Raw genomic sequence first — 22,499 nt, 5'->3', positions numbered from 1 at the left:
GAGCGCAGGCTCAGTAGTTGTGGCGCATGGGCTTAGTTGCTCCTTGGCATATGGGATCTTCCCGGACCAGGGCTCAGACCCGTGTCCCCTGCATTGGCAGGCGGATTCTTAACCACTGCGCCACCAGGGAAGCCCTCTAGCCTGTATTTTAATCATGAAAATAACTCCTTGTTGGCCTGACCTTTGGAAAACAATCAAACCATTTGCTGGGAATCGAAGAGTTGGAAATAAGGGACTGCAAGAGAGTATGCAGGTGCTTTCTGGTGAAGAGCATTCCTTTTATTGCAGCTGATTAGCACTATGAGCTATGACTACATTGTCTCCATTTTTAAATGTGATGAAACCGAGGCTTAGAGAATCTCAGTAAGTTGCCAAACACACACAGCTAGGGCAGGGAGGCAAGGATTTGACCCCAGGTCTTCTGACTCCAGACCCATGCTTTTGCCCTAGCGCCACTAGTGACCCTACTAGCTCTTTTGAATGACTATAATCGCTTATGTGCAGATTTATAATCGTTGAAAATTCACATACTGTTTTTATGAGCCACATGTGAAAATCATGGGTTAAGATCCAACAGAATTTTAGGACATAATCATAAAAGTAACAAGGGCTGAGTGACTTGTCCAAGATCAAACAGCTACTAAGAGGCTGAGCCTGTATTTGACCTTAGGTCTGTATGGCTCCAAAACAGGATCTCTTTTTAACTAAAGGCACATGCGCAGTGGAGAGGAAATCACACGAGACAGGACTCAGAAGCCATGGATCCCTGTCTCTGTTCCAATCTTTATTAGCTATATCACTTTGGACAAGTCCCCTGCCTTCTGTAAAATGGAAACAATGATCTCTGACCTACTTTCTGAGATGTGAAGATCCAAATGGACCAAAAAGTATTCTGAAAATTCCTTCCATAATATAATAGAGCGTAGGAACTCACGTAGGCCAGTCAGACAGACCTGGGTTCAAAAATTCCGACTCTGCCACTCACTGGCTTGTGTGACCTTGGACAAGTGATTTTACTTCCCATGCTTCCATTTTCTCATCTGCAAAACGGGGCTAAATCAAGTACCTCCTCCAAAAGGTTGTTGTGACGATTAAATGAGAGCATCCATTTACACAGGGATTGCCCGACACACAGTACAGGATCAATGAACGTCAGCCATTACTACAATTATAACTGTGCTTCTCGGGTTTTCAACTTCCAAGCAACGACTTTCTGAGCTACCACACACGCCCTGGGCTACAGTTTCGGTCCTATTCGCTGCCTTCCTCCTCGGGACTTGTCCCTCCCTTTCCAGTCCCCATTTTCCACAGCCCATCTTAAAACCCTCCAGGAACCCGAGCTCCCTTGCCCCATTTCGGCGCGGTGTCTTACTCGACAACCTTGGCTGGGTCCCCGTGGTGCCCATAGACCAGCGCCCGGACCCGGGAGGGCTCGGCAGATGCGGAGAAGGCGGCGGCAGCAGATCGCCGGCGGCGGAACGCGGGGAACAGCCGCCGCCGCAGCTGAGCCGGGGTTCGCGCCCCGCAGACCCACATGCTCCCTCCGGTTAACTCAGAGCCGGACGCTGTGAGATACGTCATCTTCCAGCGACCTCGCGCCTGCGCCCCGCCCCGTCGCGTGACCACGCCCTTTGCTCCTTTTAGAAGGCCGTCCCCTTCCTCCGCGGTCCGCGCGGTGGCGCTTGGTGAGACTGACAGGGGAGCGAGGCCTGGTCGGTGGAGGGACTTAAGGGAGTCTCGGAGATTCTGAGCCTGCCAGAGTTGAACTCCTAACAAGGAGCGTCTGATACTGGCCTAAGGCTGTGTCTGTGGTCTGCGATTGGTGTTTGACTTGGGGGGGAAGACATTTCACCTTCTCTGGCCTCAGTTTCTCCTCCTCCCCACCATTTGAGCGTTCACTCTGCCAGGCCCTTTAAGGCATTATCTCATTTAATCCCCGCTGTCTTCTGCTAGCATAGGGTGGCAAAGCTTACTTCCCTACACCAAGTAGAGGAGATGTATGTAAGCTGATATAGAGGCAAGAGTACTGGGTTTGGAGTTAGAAGATTCAGGTTCACATCCTAGACCCTCCACTTCTTACCTTGGCCATCTCGGGCAAGTGACTGAAACTGAGTCAGTTTTCTCATTGGGGCTAATATACTTCTTTCAAGATTGTTGTAAGGATTGGATAGAACAACAGAATAATGTTGTCGTGGACCGGATAGCACATTGTAGAATGCCAAGTGTGCTCAGATTACAAGGGAGGAATCATAAGAAGGAGAGCCCCCTCTCAGAATGCTCAGGGTGCAGTAGGATTGAATGGGACAATGGGTAAAAGGGTGTAGCCCGAGAAAGATGCTAGATCATATTATTAGTGGAAGGAAGACATGAGCGTAACCAACACCCCAGTTGAATATTAGGACATGACAGAGGGCACTGCTGGAGTCTGAAGGAGAGAGGTGTTTTGGGATTGGGGTGGGGGTGGGCACCCTTGGAGGGAGTGCTGTTGGAGCCGGTCCCGTGACTCAAAATCTTCAATAGGCATGAAACTCACCTGAGGTCTCATCTCAGATCTACTGAGTTAGAATCTTGGGGAAGGGTCCAGGAATCTACATTTCTTAGAAGCTCTCGAGAATATTCTGATGGAGGTGGCCTGGGGAACAAACTTGAGAAACACTGAATCAGGACTTCAAAGGACAAGGAAGAATTCCTTTCACTGGATTTTATTGACCCCAAACTTGCCAACTTAGAGCCTTTCCTCTGAGGAAGAAAAGAAAATGTCATGATGAAGAGTGCACGTGCTGCATTCTAGCCAACTTGGCTTTGAGTCCTGGCTCTGCCACTGGACTTGGACAAGTCCATTTGATCTTGGACAAGTCACCTGGCCTCTCTGTGTTTCCACTTCCTTACCTGTAAAAGGAAGGAAATAATAGTATCTGATTCAAGGCTGTTGTGAGATATCATTCACTTGAAGCATTTAGCTCAATGTTTGGCACATGAAAGCATTTGATAAATGTTCCTGGGGGTTATTGTAAAGATTGAATGAGAAACATCATATGTAAAACATCTAGACTGGCTCATAGTACATGCTTAAAAAGTGTTTGTACTTATTTTTATTATTAGAGAAAGTTGGTGTTCCATGGTGGGAGAAAGACTTGGTCCCACAATACACACACACACACACACACACACACACACACACACACACAAATACCCAGTCTTGCTTATCTTCTGTTTTCACAGTGACCCACAGTTCTACTTCTGTTGCAAGACTCCCTAGGTGACATTGAGCTGTTGACATTATCTTCTATACTAAATCGTTTCCTCTGAATTTCCTGGGCATCTTAGCCAGGAAGCGTGGAGAATTACCCAGCAGGTCTTCCTCTTTGGGGGCTGGACTTAGTCCCCTGTCCATCCTGATAGGCCCAGGACATCAGCTCTCAGGTCGAACTGTGTCAACAACCTTCTTCCTGAGATTCTCTCCCTTATTTTTCCCTCTCCACTTCCTTCTTTCTCAGGCTTCCAGAATGACATTTTTTTTCCTAACAGAAAGACCAGATTTTGTCTTTCCCTTGCTTAAAGTCCTTCCATGATTCCTCAATACTCAGGGAGAACCATAAACTACAGTTCTTTGTAGAACACTGTGAACTGTTGATATATTAAACTTGTAAATAAAACTATGATTCTATGCTAATTCTAACATTCTCTCACACTACTAACACATTCTAAATTCTTCAGAAAAATATATGGAGGAAAAACACCTTAAAATGACAACAAAAACTTTCTACTCGTTGTAATTAATCTACCTTCTTGCAAATTAGAAAAATATGGCTGTGGTTTTAATTCAACAGTAGGATGCCTCAGCTGGGCTTGAGGAACACCAGGGTTTCTGCAGGGGCACAGTTTGGGAACCACTGAGTGAAAGGTTCAGGCCCAATTGTCCTGGCCTTGCATTTAAGACCCTTTGTACCCCAACTTCCATACTGTCTTTATCTCCTGCTATTGGGCCATGTAGAGACTATGATGCAACCATACCTGACACCCACCTTTCCCAGTACTTCCATGTCTTGTGCCTTTATTCAGTCTGCTCCTTCTGCCTGAAATGCTCTTCCCTGCCTTGCCTGTCTAGGAAACTCCAGGTTCAGATATCCCTTCTTTGATGTTGTTTTCCACTCCCTCAGCCTGAGTTAACCCCTGCTGCCTTTGTGTTTTCTTTGGACTGGTGTTATGACCTTTAGGACATAGTCTCTTATTTATTTATGTGCCATTTCCCCCTCCAGGCAAGAGTGGGGCCATGTTTAGCACATCTCCATGACACCAGCACCCAATATGGGGCCTGGCACAGGGTAGGCATCATGAATATTCCATGAGTTGAAAGTGATTGAATTTCCTCATGGCCTGGCCCTGTCTATGGTGCCATCTCCTCTTCCCTAGATTTGGGCCAGTGGCTCCAGGCCAAGACTTTCTGTTTCCCTTCCTTCTACTCTCAAGGATTATAGAAGCTTGTGGTCTTTTTCAAGTGGAGCAGAATGTTCTCTTTTCATCTGTCCATCTGTTACTTGTGTTCCTTTTCTCCCTCCATCACAGTCTCTGCCCATAGTCTTCCCCTGCACGAAGAGCAGAGGGCTGTGGAATCAGTCTGATCTAGGTCTGAGCTCTGAGCCCACCATTTACTAGCTGTGTGACCTTGGGGAAGTGCCTTATGCTTTCTGAGCCTCAGTTTCCACATCCCCCCAAATAGGACCAATGGTAAACTCCTGCCATGAGGCTCCTGCAAGAGTCCTCTGGAAACAGCAGCATCCTTGGTTGTTTCTTTTTTTCATCAGATGTTTCTCCTTGAGTTTCCTTTTCTGGATGATCCTTTCTGTCTCTTCTCTGCATGTTTGCTATTGGTCTCTCCCCCTAAAATGTAGGCTTCATGAAGGCAAGAACCATGTCTACATTCATTCATTTATCTAATCATCCATTCAATATTTATTGAGTGCTGACTACATGCCAGATACCAAGCAGTGGGATATAAGAGAGAGTCCTTGCCCTTAGGGGGCTCATGTTGTAGAGGTGCAGACACATAATGAATATGTCATATAGTAGGTGCTCTGTTTAAAACTACAAGAATCCCCTTCCCCCTTACTGTTTCTCTCCCCCATTTCTCTAGTATATTACTGTCTCACATACCAGAGAATTTGCTTTTTTTGGTTGTTTATTGTTCTTGTCTTTCCATTGGAATATAAGCTCCGTGAGGGCAGGGATTTTTGTCTGTTTTATGTCTCCACTTCGGCTTAGAGTAAGTGTTGAACAGATGAATCAGTATCCAGCGTTCGTTGATTTGTTCCATATGGAAGACAGGTCTCAGCTTCTATTCAATTCAAGCCAGATGGCCTTGATTCAAATCTTGGTGCTGCTGCATACTATGCATAACCTTGGAAAAGTCACTTTCTTTCTCTGGACCTTAATTTTCTCAACTGTGTAATAAGAATAATAGTGGTGGGGATTAAATGAGTCTATGTGGGTGAAGCACATAGAAGGTGCCTTGTCTTATGTACTAATGGACAACTAGTTTGTGGTCATTGTACAAGAGCTTATACTGGGCAGATGCCCAAATGGACTTAAGCTGTGTATCCAGGGGATAGACTAGAATCAATGAGAGTCAGTGAGGGGGGCAGATTTCACGGCATAAAGAGGAAGAACTTTTTAAAAGCCAGCATTGCAAGGAGAAATAGCTGAATCCACTATTACAGTTGGAGACTTCAACATCTCTCTGTCAGAAATGAACATAGGACTTCCCTGGTGGCGCAGTGGTTGAGAATCCACCTGCTGATGCAGGGGACATGGGTTTGAGCCCTGGTCTGGGAGGATCCCACGTGCTGTGGAGCAACTAAGCCCATGCGCCACAACTACTGAGCCTGCGCTCTACAGCCCATGAGCCACAACTACTGAAGCTCTCATGCCACAACTACTGAAGCCCACATGCCACAGCTACTGAAGCCTGCATGCCTAGAGCCCATGCTCCGCAACAAGAGAAGCCACCGCAAGGCGAAGCCCGTGCACCGCAACGAAGAGTAGCCCCCACTCGCCACAACTAGAGAAGCCCATGAACAGCAATGAAGCCCAACGCAGCCAGAAATAAATAAGTAAATAATTAAATAACTAAATAAAAAGAAATGAACATATCCAGCAGGCAGAAAATCAGAAAGGACATAGTTGAACTCCACAACACCATCAATCAACTAAATATAGAGGTCATCTAAAGACTACTTCATCCAACAACAGCAGAATACACATTGTTCCCAAGATCACATGGAGTTTTCACCAAGATAGACCACCTACTGGGACATAAAACACACCTTAACAAATTTAAAAGAAAAGAATCATACAGTGATTGCTCTTAGACCATAGTGGAATTAACTAGAATTCAATAACAGAAAGAGAGTTGAAAAATCCCCAAATACTTGGAGATTAACACACTTCTAAATAACACATGGGTCAAAGGAGAAATCTCAAGAGGAATTTTAAAATTTCAAACTAAATGAAAACAATGAAAATGAAAACACGACTTATCAAAATTTGTGGGATGTGGGGAAAGCAGTGCACAGAGGGAAATTTATAGCACTGAATGCATAATATGAGGAAAGAAGAAAGATCTGCAATTGATCGTCTAAACTAGCTTCTGCCTTAGGAAACTAGAAAAGGAGCAAATTGAATGCCAAGGAAGCAGGAAAACAACAAAAATTAGAGCTGAAATCAGTGAAATGGAAAATCAATAGAGAAAAATCAGCCAAACCAGAAGCTGATTCTTTGAAAAGATCAATACATCGATAAGCCTCTAGCCAGACGAAGAAAAGAGAGAGGACACAAATTACTAATATCAGAAATGAAAGGGGGACATCACTACGGAGCTCATGAACTTTAAAAGGATGGTAAAGCAATACTATGAACGACGTTAAAAGCTAGCTTTCCCAAAGACCCCACCACCGCTTTTGGTAGGTGATGAGCTCCCTGTCCTTGGAGGTATGTATGGATGCGCATTTGACGGGATCTAGGTAGAGGGGATTCAAGCGTTGGATGGGACTGAGAGGCCGGGTGTCCCTGGTCTCTGTCCTGGAGAGCTGTGTGGGAGCTAGGCGCGGGCAGTGAGCAGAGGCGTGGACCTGCTCACCTAAGAATGTCGGTGCCCGGTGGGTGCAGAGGCTGGTGGGCGTCCGGGCCCAGCCGGGGATCTCCAGGGGGTCCGGGAGTGGGGGAGGGGCGCATCAGGGCCGCGGGCCACCGAACCGGGCAGCGGCGCGCGCGGCTGCCAGCAGGGGACGCCTCGAGACCGAGGAACGCGCGGCCGAGCCTGACGTCAGCGCCCCGCTTGCTTGGGCTCCCGCTCTGGACTCGGCGCCAGTCCCGCTCCGCGCCGCGCCGCTTCGCTCCGGCTCTGGCTCTCCTCGGGCCCGGCTCGGGCTCCGGCGGCTGCGCCCCCCGCGCCGGGCCCCCGGGGCAGGCTGCGGCGCACCATGGCCCGCGCCCAGGCTCTCGTCCTGGCGCTCACCTTCCAGCTTTGCGCGCCCGAGACCGAGACTCCGGCAGGTAAGCGCGAGTCGGTCGGACCCAGCTTGCCCCGCGGAGACCCCGGCGCCCGTGGCGTAGCTCGAAAGAAAGTGGGAGTGTTGGGTGACCGGACGTTGCGAGCCTGCTCCCTGTGTGTCTGAGTGTGGGATGTGCGATCGTGTGCTCATGGTGTTGTGTGCCTGTGAATGGTGTGTGTCCTGAGTTATGTGCAAGAAGAGGTGCTGTGTGTGTTGTGTGTCCACGAGTATGTTGAGGTGAATGTTGTGTGCATCGAGGAGGCATGGGGTGTGCGCTGAGTGTCTTGTGTCTCTGCCACTGTGTAGTGTGTGTGGGGCCAAGTAGGACTGTGTGCCTGTTGTTTGTACATTTGAGTTTGGTTGTGTGGCAGGAGTTGTGTCTGTTAATGTGCTGCATTTGTGGGCATTTTGTGTGCCCTAGCCCGGAGTGTTGCTTGCTGTGTGTCCGAGAATGGCTCGTGTGTTTGTGTTCTGCGTGTGGCGAAGAGTGCTCTGTGGATTCTGCCCGCGTGTGGAGCAGGGAACGCGTGTGCGGTGTGTGTGCTTGTGAGATCCGTGTACGTGTGTGAAGGCGTGGGAACGGGTCCGGAACGTGTGTGTCCGTGCGCCGTGTGCGCAGTGTGTACGTGTGGGAGTGTCTGGGGTTGGTGGTGTGCGCCGCCGGGGGGCTGCGCGGGTCCGAGTGAATGCCAAATGTGCCGGGAATGCGTGTGTAGGAGCGTGTCTGGAACGGATGTGAGTGTGTTCGTGCGTGCTGGCTGCGTGTCCGGGAATGTTGCGAGTGTGGTGCGCGCCTGGGCCGTGGCTGAGTGTGTGCACGGGGCCCGGGGCCGCCCGAGGGGGCGGTGACAGGGTGTGTGTGTGTGTGTGTGTCCCTCGGGTGTGCGTGTGGGGCGCGCGGGCCCGGAACAAGTTGTCGTGGCGGCGCCCCCTCCCTTCTCCTCCCCTCCCCTCCCGGGTCGGGCCGGGCCTGAGGCTCGCCAGGGAGGGATGGGGGCCCGGCGGCCGCCGACTCCGACATTTCGGGCTGTTTGTTGTTTCGCAAGTTCGGCGCGGCGCTGGCTGGCGGCAGATCCGAGGCGGCGCCGGGGCTGCGGGGCGCCCGGCCCGGGACTGGGGAGGGCCCGGCGCGGGGGGGTGGCGGACGCGGGGGGCCGCGGGGCGCGCCGAGGCCGGCGGGAGGGTAAGGCCGGGCGCCCGGGCGCTCCTGCGGGGGCCGGGCCGTGGCTGCTCCAGGGCAGCTGGGCGGGGGTGAGTCCGGGCAGGCCGGGCCTGGCTCTGGGCGGCCGGACGGCGCCCCCTCCCGTAGCGCGCTGGGGGCGCCGCGAACGCAGGGGTCTCCCGGGACACCCCCTCAGTCGACTCCGCAACTTTGTGCGGCCTCCCCGCCGGCCGGGACGGCCGTGAGTGAGTGTACGTGTGTGAGCGTGTGTCTCCGGGCTTCTGTGTGCTGTATGACCGCGCTGTCTCTGGGTGTGTTTTGGAGTCTGGAGTCTTTTGGGCTGTGTTGTGTGTGTGTGTGTGTGTGTGTGTAATTGTACGTGTGATAGCGTTTCTGAATGTGTGTATCTAAAGCTGTGTCTGTGTACCCGTGTGTGCTGTGGACCGTGTGTAGTCTGTGTGTGTGTTGGTGTGTCTGTCCACCCCCTTCCCAACCCCCCATCCTACCCTGAGGCCTGGGATCCCAGACTGCGGCCCTCTTCTGCTGAGTTGCGCCCGATGCCTCCCCTGGGGCGGGGGTGGCCGGTCCCTTACCGGTGGTGGCCTCAGCACCCCTAGCCCCTCCAGTTGGGCGGCTTCAGCCTGGTACCTGGGGCGCTGAGTAACGGGGAGACGCCCCAGACGGGTACCCGAGCCAAGACACGGGCAGAAGCACGTCGGCCCCAGAGACTCCATCAGGCCGCCGGTCTCCGAGAACTGGCCTCTCCCGATCGCGTTCGCTGCCCCGCTGCTCCCTCCGGCCCCTCGGGCGGAGCTCCCTGGGCACCTGCAGCCGCCCCGGCCACTGGCTCTGAGCTCTGCCGGGCCCAGCGGTCCCAGGCCATCGCGCACAGCTTTAGCTTTGACCGCTCGGTGCCCGAGAGGACGCCTAAGGCGGCCTCCCTCCTTATCCTCCCCCAATCCCTCCCCCTGTCCTGCAGCAACTTTGTCCCCCTCCCCCACCCTGAGATCAAACCAAGGGTACATGCTCCCCCATCCCTGCCACCATCATCTTGATTCCAAGAACCCTCAGGTGCCCTAGCTCCTGCCAGTAGGGGAGACTGTCAAGGACTGAGGTTTGGGAGTGAGATCTTGAGTGGGTTATTTCCATTCTTGGGGCCGCCGTTTCCTCATCTGCCCCATGGGCTTCATAATGAAGGTGTATGGTACTTGGTAGATTGTAAACTAAAGCTCTGTTTGTGAGTGCCAGGGAACAAAAGATGGTTTTGAGGACTGCTACAGAGCCAGAGACTGTGATTTGAAGCCAGAGGGACCTGGGTGCAAGTCTGTCTCTGCCACATGCTGTCCCTGTGACCTTGGGCAAGTCACTTCACTTCTACAGTTCCTGGCACCTGTAGCTATTACTGTTGAGCTTAATTCAGAAGCCCTTAGTAGAAGGGATGTGATCTCCCCTTGTCCCCACGTTGATTAGAGTCAGCCCAGCTCCCTGAAGGCCTCCTGAGTCTCCCTCCCCCCAAAGGGTGGGTGGTGATGTCTCTGAGCCATGCAAATCTGGCAGTAATTTATTCTGCTGCGTTCTAGCTCATTTTGTCCTTTTGGTTGCTGGAGTTGTGGACAGCAGGAATGAGGGAGAGGCTGCCCAGTGGTTTCAGGTTGGGCAATAAAGGCTTGTCTGGGCAGCTGGCCCTTCTCCCTGGGGGTGGGGGAGGGACACAGCAGGAAGATGTGTGAGTGGCCAGAGTGGGGGGTGGGTGCTGAGCTCCTGGACGGCCTCCGTCCTAGCTCTGGTGTCAGGGAAGATCCAGGGGGACACCCTGCTTGCTCCAGGCATGCTGCCATCCTTCCATGCCTTCATCAGCTAAGCTAGAATGGGGTGGGTGGTGGCTTTTCATGCAGGGCTGGGTTAGTTAGAGTTGCTGGGGTACCTTGTGCCCTCCTTCGTCTTTTAACCCCCTCCCTCCTCCAAGCTGCTCTCCCTACATCCTGATGCATCCTACCTTTATGCCATCTCAGGATCTCTCTCATCTGTCCCCTTCTCTCCATCCTCATCCATCTTTCACAGGCAGGAAGGCTCCAGCCTCTTCCTCCACCCCTCCCTCCATAGTGTAAGGGATCTTCCTAAAACACATGTTTGAAACCTTGGTTTGAAACCCTTTGAAGGCTCCCCATTACCTCCTGGGTTAAGTCCCTCCCGCTATGTCCTCTTGCCTGCTCTAACCCTTGCCTGCCTGTCCAGTCCCATCAGCTTTGCACTACTTGCCTTGCATCCTATGCTGTGGCCAGTCTAACCCACTTACTAATACCCACTAAATGTCCACTCCTGCCACCTCCTCTCTGGGCCTTTGCACAAGCTATATTTTCTCCCCAGAACTCTCTAACTCCACCTCTTCACTGGGTGATCTCCTGCTCCTCCTTAGGATTTTAGGTTAGACATCACCTCCTCTCGGAAGCCTTCCTTGGTTACTCCCCCTTCTAGCCTAAAAAGGGAGGGTGGGGGTTGATAAGGGTTTTCCATAAGACCGTAATTATTGTAATTACAGTTTATTTGTCCTTTCTCCCTTACATGAGCTCTGTGGGGACAGGGACTGGGTATTTAGTTTCCTTCTGAATCTTTAGTGCCAGGTACAAGGCCTGGCCCACTCCTGCTGAGTAAATACACCCAGCATGAAAGAATGAGTGATGTCCCGTGGGTCAGGTTCTGAGCCGGAGATGCCAGATGGGGGCGCACTGACTCCACTGAAAGTAGAGATTACAGATAATAGGTTTCCCTCCAGGAATCTGGAAAATTCTGCTGGGGGATGGTGTGTGTGAAAAGGCCATGCAGAGAGTGTTGTCTGGGAGCTGTGAGTTGGAGAGGTCAACTCTCTGCCTGCCAGCCCCTCCCCCTAGCCACCATCCTCCGAGCCCCACCCCCACTGCCCTTGCCCCCCAGCAGCTGGCAGGGCCTGTCCGGCCCCTGGTCTCAGCTCTTTGTGCTGGAGGTTCGGCAGTTGGTGAGAGGCATCGAGTCCCAACTGTCAGTCTGAGCGTCTGGGGAGGAGGGGAGGGCCCTGCAGCAGGAGGGCAGACTCTGTCCTCTGTCTCAGCCTCTGTCCTGGCTGCCTGTGAGCCTGGGAAGGGAGGAGAGCTGCCCCCTGTGTTGACCCCTGCAGGTGGGGTTCAGGGAGGAGGCTGAGGTGTGTGCAGGTGTGATTCTGACATCTGGGCAGTCAGAGTGTGTGTGTGTGTGTGTGTGTGGTTCTGATGGTATGATTGCAGCCTGGGGCACAAGACACATGTGTGGCTTCTCAGGGAGTCTAGCCATCTGGTTACCCTGTGTGGCAGGATCTGAACTTGGAGTAAGGAGGCGACAAGCTGGTCTGAACCTGGGGAGCCTGATGCTGGGGTGTCTGGGTATCCAAGTGTCAGATTCCAGGAGTTTGGGGGTGGAGCTATTTGGGTGGGTGGTATCTCAGGTTCTGGGTGTGGGTGTCCCAGTGCCAGGACGTGGGAGGAACTGGGTGTGTCAACATAAGGATATCCCAGTGTCTCTGGATCTGGAGGTGGGTGTATCCAGGTGTCTGGGAGTCCTCAGGTTAATGGGTATGTGGGAGTATAGCCGTGTTGTGTCCAGCTGTGGGGCTGCCCAGGCTGCCTGGGTGTCTGGGTGTGGGTACCCAAGTGTCCGGGTGTGGGGTATCTATGTATCCAGCAGTGGGGTGCGCATGCATTGGAGTACCCAGGTGTTTGTGAGTTTGGCTGTGGGGTGCCCTGTGGTCTGTGTGTCTATTTGTATATTTAGGTGTCTGCGTCTCCTGGAAAGGGATATGCATGTTTGGGTGGGGAGTGTCCCGGTGACCGTGCGCAGCTATGGACCAGGGACTGGGGCTGTGCCAGTTCAGCCTGTGACACTGCCTTCCCTGGGGCTTGCCTTCTCACCTCCCTACAGCTGCCAGAGGGTGCTGCCACTGGAGGAGACCCCAGTGGTTCTGCTTCTCTATGGTTCGTCATTCTAGAGCTGTGTTATCCAATAGAAATTTCTAAAATGATGGAAATGTTCTCTACCTGCTCTCTTCAGTATGGTGGCCACTTACATGTGGCCACTTAGCTACAGTTCATTAAAATAAACATTCGGTCCCTCAGTCTCACCAGCCAGATTTCAAGTCCTCGAGAGTCGCCTGTTGCTAGTAGCTGTGGAATTGGTCAGTCTGTGAAGGTAGAGAGCATTTCCATCACAGCAAAAAATTCTATAGACATTGCTGGTCTAGAGGTGCAAGGCCTACAGCATCTTTAGTGAGGCCCGGACACCTCAAGGAGTGGATGGCCTGTCGCTCAGTGGCCACTGAAGAAGGTTTTGCTGAATCCATGTCCCCTTCTCTCCAGCCGCATCATTTCTTGCCTGGACGATTGCAGCAGCCCCCTCCTTGGTCTCCATTCTGCCATTAGTGCTTCTCCCACCCCGGGATCTGAATGACCTCACAGGCAGGCATAGGATCCTGCCACTCCCTTGTGCTAAGCTGCAGACTCTCCAGCACGCTGGGACCAAAGCCTAACGTGGCAGATGAGGCCCCGTATGACCCCGCCTCTGCTTTCCATGACAGCTTCATGTTTATGCCTCTCCTCCCCGACCCCACTCCCCACGTCCACCTTATGATCCAGGCTCACCAGACCAATGTTGGTCCCAGAACCTGCCAGGCCCTTTCACGCCTCTCTGCCTTTGCACATGCTGTGCCTTCTGCCGAGAACACCACTCCCACCCGTCTTGCTTGCTGGAGGCCTGGCTACTCGCTCAGCCTTCAGAAGTCCAGCTCTGATGTCACTTCCCCAGGAAAGCCTTCCCAGACGCCAGCCGACACGGCTGGCCAGGTTTCTCCCACCATGCACATGTGTCAGTGGGCGGCAGTGTTTTCCGTCTCCTTCCCCACTAGGCTGGGAGGAAGGGCTGGGCTGGGTCATTGTCATCTTCCGTCCCCAGGGCCTTGTACATGGCATGTGCCTACTCAGTGTTTGCATCGATGTGGACCCCTGGGTACACAGGGAAGGCTCGGAGTGGGAGTGGAGCTGGGGCTCCAGAGGGCAGTCATGGTTGGGGGCCGGTGTCCCCCCTTGGCTGGCCCTGGGTGGGGCTGCCCTTGCCTGAAGAATGGCTGGGGAGGACCCCTGGGGTTGACAACCCAGAAGGCAGCTGTTACTGGATGACTCAGGAGGTCTTGAGCGGAGTCCCAGGGTGCAGACCCCAGGACCTGGTGGTGAATCTGAAGGGATGAAGAAAAGGGGGGCTTAGAGGGGTCCCTGAGGTTTGGGAGCTGAGTATAGGTGGAGAGGATGAAGGATTGGGATAAGGAAGTTGGGAAGGGGTGTTGGAGATATTTGATGAGCAGGATCACAGCTGGGGTGGAGTGACAACTTGGGGGTGGGGGACAATGGGGGGGATGGGAGATTACTTGCAATAGAGATATATCTGGGGGGTGGGAACAGCTGGGAATGAGGGGACAGGTGGTGTTGGGGGAACAACTGAGGGTTGGGGGACAGGTGAGGGATGGATAGAAGGGGGATATGGGACAGCTGACAGGGGATAAGAGGTGACAACTGGGAGGTATCAGAAACCTATCTGGACAGGACAGGTGGGTCTCAGCTGAGAGACTGGGAAATACATTGCTCAGGATGTGTCTATGTGTGTGTTTGCATGTGTGTATGTGTACACCCGTGTGGTTGTGCGTGTGTGCCTGTGTGTTCGTACCTAGAGTGTGGTGGTGAAGAGCATGGACTTGGGAGCCACACCATCTGGGTTCGAATCCTCACTCTACCACTGCTAGCCATGTAACCCTTGGGCAAGTGACTTGACCTCTCTGGGCCTTTAGTGTTCGCATCTGTGAGATGGGGATAATCATGGAACGAACCCACTGCACGGGGTTGCTATGAGGATATATTTTATATACATACGTGTATCGTTTAGAACAGGTTCTGGCCTGTAGTAAGCACTGTATCTGCTAAACTATTATTGAGGGTGTGTGTGTGTGTGCAGCACCCTGTGTGCTCAGAAAAGTTTTCTCTTGGCTCTGATGAACCCGAGGCCTGGGAGGGGTGATGGTGGCTGGGAGCGCTGGAGTGACCGTCCAGGTCATTGGGTCTGGCTCACCTCTCACACCCTCCCCTCCGTTCAGTCCACTTCCCGCCCACCCTGTGCCAGGGCCTAATCCAATAGGTCTCCCTCTGCGTCTGTCTCTCGTCCTGCCCCACACTGCCTGTCCCTGGGCTGGGGGCCAGGGGATGTGCTTTAATTGTCCAAAAGCTTTTCAGCAGAATCTGAATTCATTGTTCCCCTGCCTGTGTGCTGGGGCCCTGCTCAGATAGAAATACCTGGACAATGTGCTCAGTTCTGGCTGTCTGCCCCACGGGTGGCAGTGGCTTCATCCTGTGCCCTTGGAGAGTCCCTGGGGTGGAAGATGCTGGGAGTGGGAGGTGAGGTGGGGGGAAGGGCAGATGAGGCCTCACCCCCGACCCATGGGGTAGCCAGCCCAGCCAGGCAGAGCTGTAGGCACAAGGGTTTCTGGGGGTCCCAGCTCCCCTGCTCTCCAGTGCATCATAGGGAGAAGTGTGCCACGTCTTCACCTCACACTAAGAACTGCTCTGCATCAAAGCCCCGGCCTGCTCTGGGTGTGTGCTCTCTGGGGAGTCCTGGACCCATCATCTCAGGACTGGGCCACTGCATTGCATCCTTGCACTGCACTGCATCTCAGCCCTATGCTGCATGGCTGCACTGTGTGAGATTCCGCATTACATTGGCTGTGTGGACTCTCCGGCGTGTCTGTATGCTCCACCCGCATTGTCCCGTTGTGCTGTGCCTCTGTTCTGCAGTTGTGCTGCCATTTGTGTGTTTGCGGCTCTTCTGTGCTGTGTGACTCTACGGGATGATGATGTTGTGTTGGGCTTGTGGACCCTCCTGGGATTGTGCATAGTCCCTGGCAACGCACCACTGCACTGTGCCAACAGATGCCGTGCTACCACGACACTGCATCTGCGTCACACGGCCTCTCTGTACTGCACTGCATTGTAGTGGGCATCTGCACTGCATCGGGCATGGCCGGGCACAGCCTGTCTGCAGTCCACCGTCGCGCTGTACAAACACAGTGCCCCTTTGCCCGGCACAGCACTTCTGTCCCGCTGCTTCACTGCACTGCACTGGAGATGCGCATCTCCTGGCCCAGCCCGTCATACTGTACCATTGCCGCTGTAACGCCGCCCTCTAGGTTATCTCACCCTGTACGGCCACTGAGGTGTCAGCTGGTGTCCTTCCCCAGGTTTCTGTTGGCAGCCCCAGTTGAGCAGCATCTTTGCTTCAAGTGGCCTCACTGCAGTGTTCCTCTGGCCCCCACTGCTCACTGCCCAAGGAGTCGGTAGCTACACTGCAGCTTGAGGCCATTCTGTTGGGCTCGGGACTGGCGTGTGTTTTTGCAGGCATTACCTTTGCAAGTAGCCGGCGTTGCGTCTGTGCACTGCACACGGTCACTGTCCTGGGCCTCTACCCTGCACTATACCTGTTCACTGTTGGGTTGTGTGCGTTCTACTGGATTTCAAGATGCAGAGCTCTTGCACTGAATTCCCTGTTCCACGTGGTGTCTTTACTACATTTCATTTTGGTGCCACTTTCTACCTCTGCTCTCCAGTCTACACTTACTGTACTCCTTGGGACTGTATCGAGCACCCAGCAATTCCTTCTGTACTGCACCACGTCTTTCTCTTCCCTATATCTCTGCATGTTCTGCATGCCTCCACTAGACATCCTTTCAGTGAGAATTCATGGAGCACCAACCATGTGCCAAGCCTAGTGAGGCTTGGACATACCCCCTCGGTGTTCCTGCATACACCTATCCCTTGGTGCTGAGCGCCAGCCCAATGTACCACTAAGTGCTCACTGCTGCACTGTGCCTCTGTGCAGCTCTGGGTCGTGGCCACGATGGATGGGGCACCTCTCCACTGCATCATGGCACCGACCAGTCCTGCCATGCTGTGCCAGGTGTTGTGTGGGGGTCTGTGTACACTTCTCTGCTCCCCTGCATTGTATAACTGCGTTTCGCCTCTGTACAGTGGAGCTGCTGCATTGCACCCGCAACACACCACACCGCAGCCACGTAGCCCTCTCTTGCCACGGGACCATTAGAAAGTCCAGATCTTTGCACTGTATGTGTTCGTTCACAGCCCTCTGCCTCTCTACGCTGCACTGTGTTTTTATATGACACACGGTGTCTGCACTACAGGGGTCTGTGTACCCTTTGCCCGCTGTACCTCTGCAAAGAACAACCCGCCGTTCAGCCCTTTGCCTGTGTATGGAGTCTGGCCCCGCCCTGGGCCTTCCCCTTACACTAACAACATGGCAGCCCTGCTGCTAACTTTGGGATTTGCTGGGCATATTGATCCGGGAGATGGGGAGTGAGCCTGGCCGAAGTTTCCCCTGCTGTAGTTGGCTTCCTTCTATTCTCAGTAGAGATGGAGGGACGTTGGCATCGCTGGGTTCTGTACTGGGTCCTGTAGGGGATATCAGCTCAGCTTTCTCTCCCTGTGGCCTGGCCCTGGGTGTTCGTGGTTGCAGCTCTGCTGAATGCTGGGTGATTAAAAAGTGGGCATATTGCTGCCAGCCCTGCCCTTGTTAATTGCGCATCAATTATTCAGGGCTCTGGAGGGCAGCTCGGGGGAGCCCCAGCCAAGGTCTGGTTGTATTGATCTGGGCCAGGAGAGCAGTGAAGTGGGCTGGGCCAGGTCTCTGGGCTGGAGTCATGGTCCTTGAGCCTGGATCAGACTAGCTGGGATCATGGGGTTGATAAGTCCAGCCACTGTTGGCGTTCTACTATACACAGGGCTTGGGGATGGGGCTCAAAGGCATTAAGAGACAGTCTCTGATCTCAAGAAGGGAGGAGGTAGGGGTTAGACAGGCCTGAGATGGAGCTGTTATTGTGGTGGAGGACATGGGATGGGGCTGGGTTGGGCAGGAATGTCCAAGGGTGAGCCTGTGTTGGTTCTAGGGTTGGGTTGGGCTACCTAGAAAGGGAGTGTGGCTTCAGATGATGAAATAGACCAGTGTTATCCTTGGGGTTGTATTTGGGTTCCCCAGGCAAGGGTTGGGGCTATGCCAGGGGTTGGGTATGATGCCAGCCCCTAAATTTGTAATCTGTTGGGAGGAGTTTTGTTTCTCCTGGGGCCGTCCCTTGGGAACTGAATGTTCTGTTGACAAACCAAAGGTAACAAAAATCTCATTGCAAACAGCCTCTGTTTACCTAGGGTCTTCGGAAAACACTGATGGTGGCTGGCAGCCACACTTGGCACAGAGCACCATTCCCTGTCTGGTGGCGAGGAAGTCTGGTGCTTCCATGCTTGTGGTGCCCACGTGCACACGCGTGCACGCTCACGCACACACTCACGCACGACTCCCCTCTACCTGCCGTGTACACTCACCTCACCCTTAGGCACATGCTTACTGCTGAATGTGCCCATATATCTCTGCAGATAAACGTACAGCCACACACCCACAACTTCACAGCACAGTGCCTGAGGGACCTACACTGTGAGAGCCACACTCACCCTCACCTCTCCCCTATAGTATCTCTCTCTGCCTTCAAGTTATTCTTGCCCACATACATGCTCACACGAATAGAATCAGAATTCTAGAGGTGGAACAGCCTTAGAGGTCACCAAGGTCCCCATTCTCATTTCATAGGTGAGGAAGCAGGGCTTCGGAGAGGACAAGCCACCTGCCCAGGGTCACACAGGAAGTTAGAGGCTCAGCAGGAATTAGATCCAGGCCTTCTGCCTCCCAGTCGAGTACTCATAAGTCAGTACCAGGCTATCAGTTTCACAGCCATGTACATGTGTACGCACGCGCGCGCGCGCACACACACACACACACACACACACAGGTCTGCATATGGAAGTACAAGCATATGGAAGGGTGGAGACCCTCCCCTCCCGCATTCTGGCTCCTCCTGCAGAGGTTGCTTTGCCCCTTGCATCACCCCATCCGGAGCCCAGCCGGATGTGGATAAACCATCATCCTGCCTTCCCAAATTGTGGCTGACGGTTGCTCAGGCAACCGCCTGCCAGATTGTGAAGATTAGCTGAGGAATGTAGCTGGGCCAGTTTGAGCCGAGTCTGGGGGAGTTGCTGGGGGTCCTGGGTTGATTCAGCCCACCCTCTCAGGGAGGCCCTGGAAGAGATGGCATACCCACGGAGGGGTCTGGTTTTCTCCCTGTCCCCAACCCAGCTGACTGTGTCCCCAAGGCTTAGACGAGGCTGGGGGGAGAGAATGTGTGTATGTGAACACTCTGTGTGTGTCTGTGTGTGTTGTGCATCTCTGTCGGTGTGATTGGAGTGCGTGCCATTTGCATCCAGGATGGGGACTTGAGGCCCCTTCCTCACCAGTTCCTGACATCTGACTCCAGACCCCTTGATGACTTGTCCCACTTCTGATCCTACAGTGCTGTCTGGAGAAGCCACCTGCCCTCCTCATGGCTTATAGGATGTGTCACTTGTCTCATCTGAATCCAGGTGCTTCTCTGCTCAAATACCTAGGATGGTTTCCCCCCTTAAAATGAGGCTGGACTTCTCACCCTGGCACTTGGCTGTCCGTGATCTGGCCTCAGCCTCCTTCCCTCCCATCTTATCTACCATTGTTTGGCCAGTCTGGGCTCCTCTCTGGGCCCTGGACCAACTGTGTTACTCACTACCTTCCTTCGCTCCTGCTGGGCCCTTTACCTCAGATGCCCCTCTCTCCATCTTTACTGGCCAGAATGGTACCTATCCTTCCATCCCTCTGCTCAGATGCACCCACCTCCAGGAAGCCTTCCCCCATACCCACACTCCTCCCCGGACTCCCCTTGTGGCCTTGACCCTTCTCTGCTTTGTCTCATTCCCTTACCTCCACTCAGACTAGGAGGTCCTTGAGGGCAGAGCAGAGTCTTAACCATTCTTGTGCCTCTACTAGTGCCAACCTGGGGCCTGCTTTGTACTGTCAGTGAATGAATGTCCAATGAGTGGAACCGAATTTGTACATGTGGCCAACAGAATACCAGGGCCTTGCTTTGTTTGTGCCTAGTCTCTTTGAATAAAAATAGGTGGTGTAATTTCCACTAAGATCAGGAACAAGACAAGGTTGCCCACTCTCACCACTCTTATTCAACATAGTTTTGGAAGTTTTAGCCACAGCAATCAGAGAAGAAAAGGAAATAAAAGGAATCCAAATCGGAAAAGAAGAAGTAAAGCTGTCACTGTTTGCAGATGACATGATACTATACATAGAGAATCCTAAAGACGCTACCAGAAAACTACTAGAGCTAATCAATGAATTTGGTAAAGTAGCAGGATACAAAATTAATGCACAGAAATCTCTGGCATGCCTATACACTAATGATGAAAAATCTGAAAGTGAAATTAAGAAAACACTCCCATTTACCACTGCAACAAAAAGAATAAAATATCTAGGAATAAACCTACCCAAGGAGACAAAAGACCTGTATGCAGAAAATTATAAGACACTGATGAAAGAAATTAAAGATGATACAAATAGGTGGAGAGATATACCATGTTCTTGGATTGGAAGAATCAACATTGTGAAAATGACTCTACTACCCAAAGCAATCTACAGATTCAATGCAATCCCTATCAAACTACCACTGGCATTTTTCACAGAACTAGAACAAAAAATTTCACAATTTGTATGGTAACACAAAAGACCCCGAATAGCCAAAGCAATCTTGAGAACGAAAAACGGAGCTGGAGGAATCAGGCTCCCTGACTTCAGACTATACTACAAAGCTACAGTAATCAAGACAGTATGGTACTGGCACAAAAACAGAAAGATAGATCAATGGAACAGGATAGAAAGCCCAGAGATAAAGCCACGCACATATGGTCACCTTATCTTTGATAAAGGAGGCAGGAATGTACAGTGGAGAAAGGACAGCCTATTCAATAAGTGGTGCTGGGAAAACTGGACAGGTACATGTAAAAGTACGCGATTAGAACACTCCCTAACACCATACACAAAAATAAGCTCAAAATGGATTAAAGACCTAAATGTAAGGCCAGAAACTATCAAACTGTTAGAGGAAAACATAGGCAGAACACTCTATGACATAAATGACAGCAAGATCCTTTTTGACCCACCTCCTAGAGAAATGGAAATAAAAACAAAAATAAACAAATGGGACCTAATGAAACTTAAAAGCTTTTGCACAGCGAAGGAAACCATAAACAAGACGAAAAGACAACCCTCAGAATGGGAGAAAATATTTGCAAATGAAGCAACTGACAAAGGATTAATCTCCAAAATTTACAAGCAGCTCATGCAGCTCAATAACAGAAAAACAAACAACCCAATACAAAAATGGGCAGAAGACCTAAATAGACATTTCTCCAAAGAAGATACACAGACTGCCAACAAACACATGAAAGAATGCTCAACATCATTAATCATTAGGGAAATGCAGATCAAAACTACAATGAGATATCATCTCACACCAGTCAGAATGGCCATCATCAAAAAATCTAGAAACAATAAATGCTGGAGAGGGTGTGGAGAAAAGGGAACACTATTGCACTACTGGTGGGAATGTGAATTGGTACAGCCACTATGGAGAACAGTATGGAGGTTCCTTAAAAAAACTACAAATAGAACTACCATATGACCCAGCAATCCCACTACTGGGCATATACCCTGAGAAAACCATAATTCAAAAAGAGTCATGTACCAAAATGTTCATTGCAGCTCTATTTACAATAGCCAGGAGATGGAAGCAACCTAAGTATCCATCATCGGATGAATGGATAAAGAAGATGTGGCACACATATACAATGGAATATTACTCAGCCATAAAAAGAAACGAAACTGAGTTATTTGTAGTGAGGTGAATGGACCTAGAGTCTGTCATTCAGAGTGAAGTAAGTCAGAAAGAGAAAGACAAATACCGTATGCTAACACATATATATGGAATCTAAGAAAAAAAATGTCATGAAGAACCTAGGGGTAAGACGGGAATAAAGACACAGACCTACTAGAGAATAGACTTGAGGATATGGGGAGGGGGAAGGGTAAACTGTGACAAAGTGAGAGAGTGGCATGGACATATATACACTACCAAACGTAAAATAGATAGCTAGTGGGAAGCAGCCGCATAGCACAGGTAGATCAGCTCGGTGCTTTGTGACCACCTAGAGGGGTGGGATAGGGAGGGTGGGAGGGAGGGAGACGCAAGGGAAGAGATATGGGAACATTTGTATATGTATAACTGATTCACTTTGTTATAAAGCAGAAACTAACACACCATTGTACAGCAATTATACGCCAATAAAGATGAAAAAAAAAAAAAAGATAGGTGGTATAAATCCCAGCTTCTGGGACTTAAGATGTGGCCTTGAGCAAGCCACCCCATCTCTCTGTGCCTCGGTGTCCATCTGTAAAATGGGAATAATAATAGTCCTGAGCTTGTGAGTTATTATGAGGAATCAGTGGCACAGGGGGTCATGGTGGTAAGTGGCAGCCCTCTTGTGATGGCGTTGATGTGTGTGTGCATGTCTGTGCCCACGTCTGTGTTGATGGAGTCGAGAGGTATTCTCTGACTGTTCTTGCTCTCACCACAGTCTGGTCTATTTTTTTCTCCCCTGGGCTGGCAGCCCCTAGCAGGAGTTGAGTCTCTAGTAGAAGTGGGGACTTGGCGTTGGGACTCCTAGCTCCTGAGCCATCCAGCCTGGAGGTGATGGGGCTTTTCCCAGGACCCAGGAGGGCTGATTGTTCCCATCCCAGGGTGAGCTGGGGAGCAG

At 51.8% G+C, this 22,499-nt stretch overlaps 2 protein-coding genes across 7 annotated transcripts in view; one reads left to right on the top strand and one right to left on the bottom strand.

Moving 5' to 3' along the window:
- MECR (mitochondrial trans-2-enoyl-CoA reductase) overlaps positions 1–1,562 on the bottom strand; it is a 30,463-nt gene extending 28,901 nt beyond the window's left edge. For all 3 annotated transcript variants that reach the window (XM_082672187.1, XM_082672188.1, XM_082672189.1), the window contains exon 1: positions 1,373–1,562. In XM_082672187.1, coding sequence (XP_082528313.1) covers positions 1,373–1,536 — 164 coding nt within the window. In that variant the 5' untranslated portion in view covers positions 1,537–1,562. The remainder of the gene's footprint in view (positions 1–1,372) is intronic.
- A 5,916-nt stretch (positions 1,563–7,478) lies between these two features.
- Positions 7,479–22,499, top strand: part of PTPRU (protein tyrosine phosphatase receptor type U) — a gene marked incomplete at its 5' end in the record, with an annotated part of 83,534 nt that continues 68,513 nt past the window's right edge. For all 4 annotated transcript variants that reach the window (XM_082668024.1, XM_082668022.1, XM_082668025.1 and 1 more), the window contains one exon: positions 7,479–7,551. In XM_082668024.1, the coding sequence (XP_082524150.1) occupies positions 7,479–7,551 (73 nt within the window). The remainder of the gene's footprint in view (positions 7,552–22,499) is intronic.

Source organism: Grampus griseus, assembly GCF_964374135.1.
Source record: "Grampus griseus genome assembly, chromosome: 1".
NCBI classification, from domain to species: domain Eukaryota; kingdom Metazoa; phylum Chordata; class Mammalia; order Artiodactyla; family Delphinidae; genus Grampus; species Grampus griseus.
Note: the sequence above shows the minus strand (reverse complement) of the source record. Positions and strands in the feature narration are given on the sequence as shown.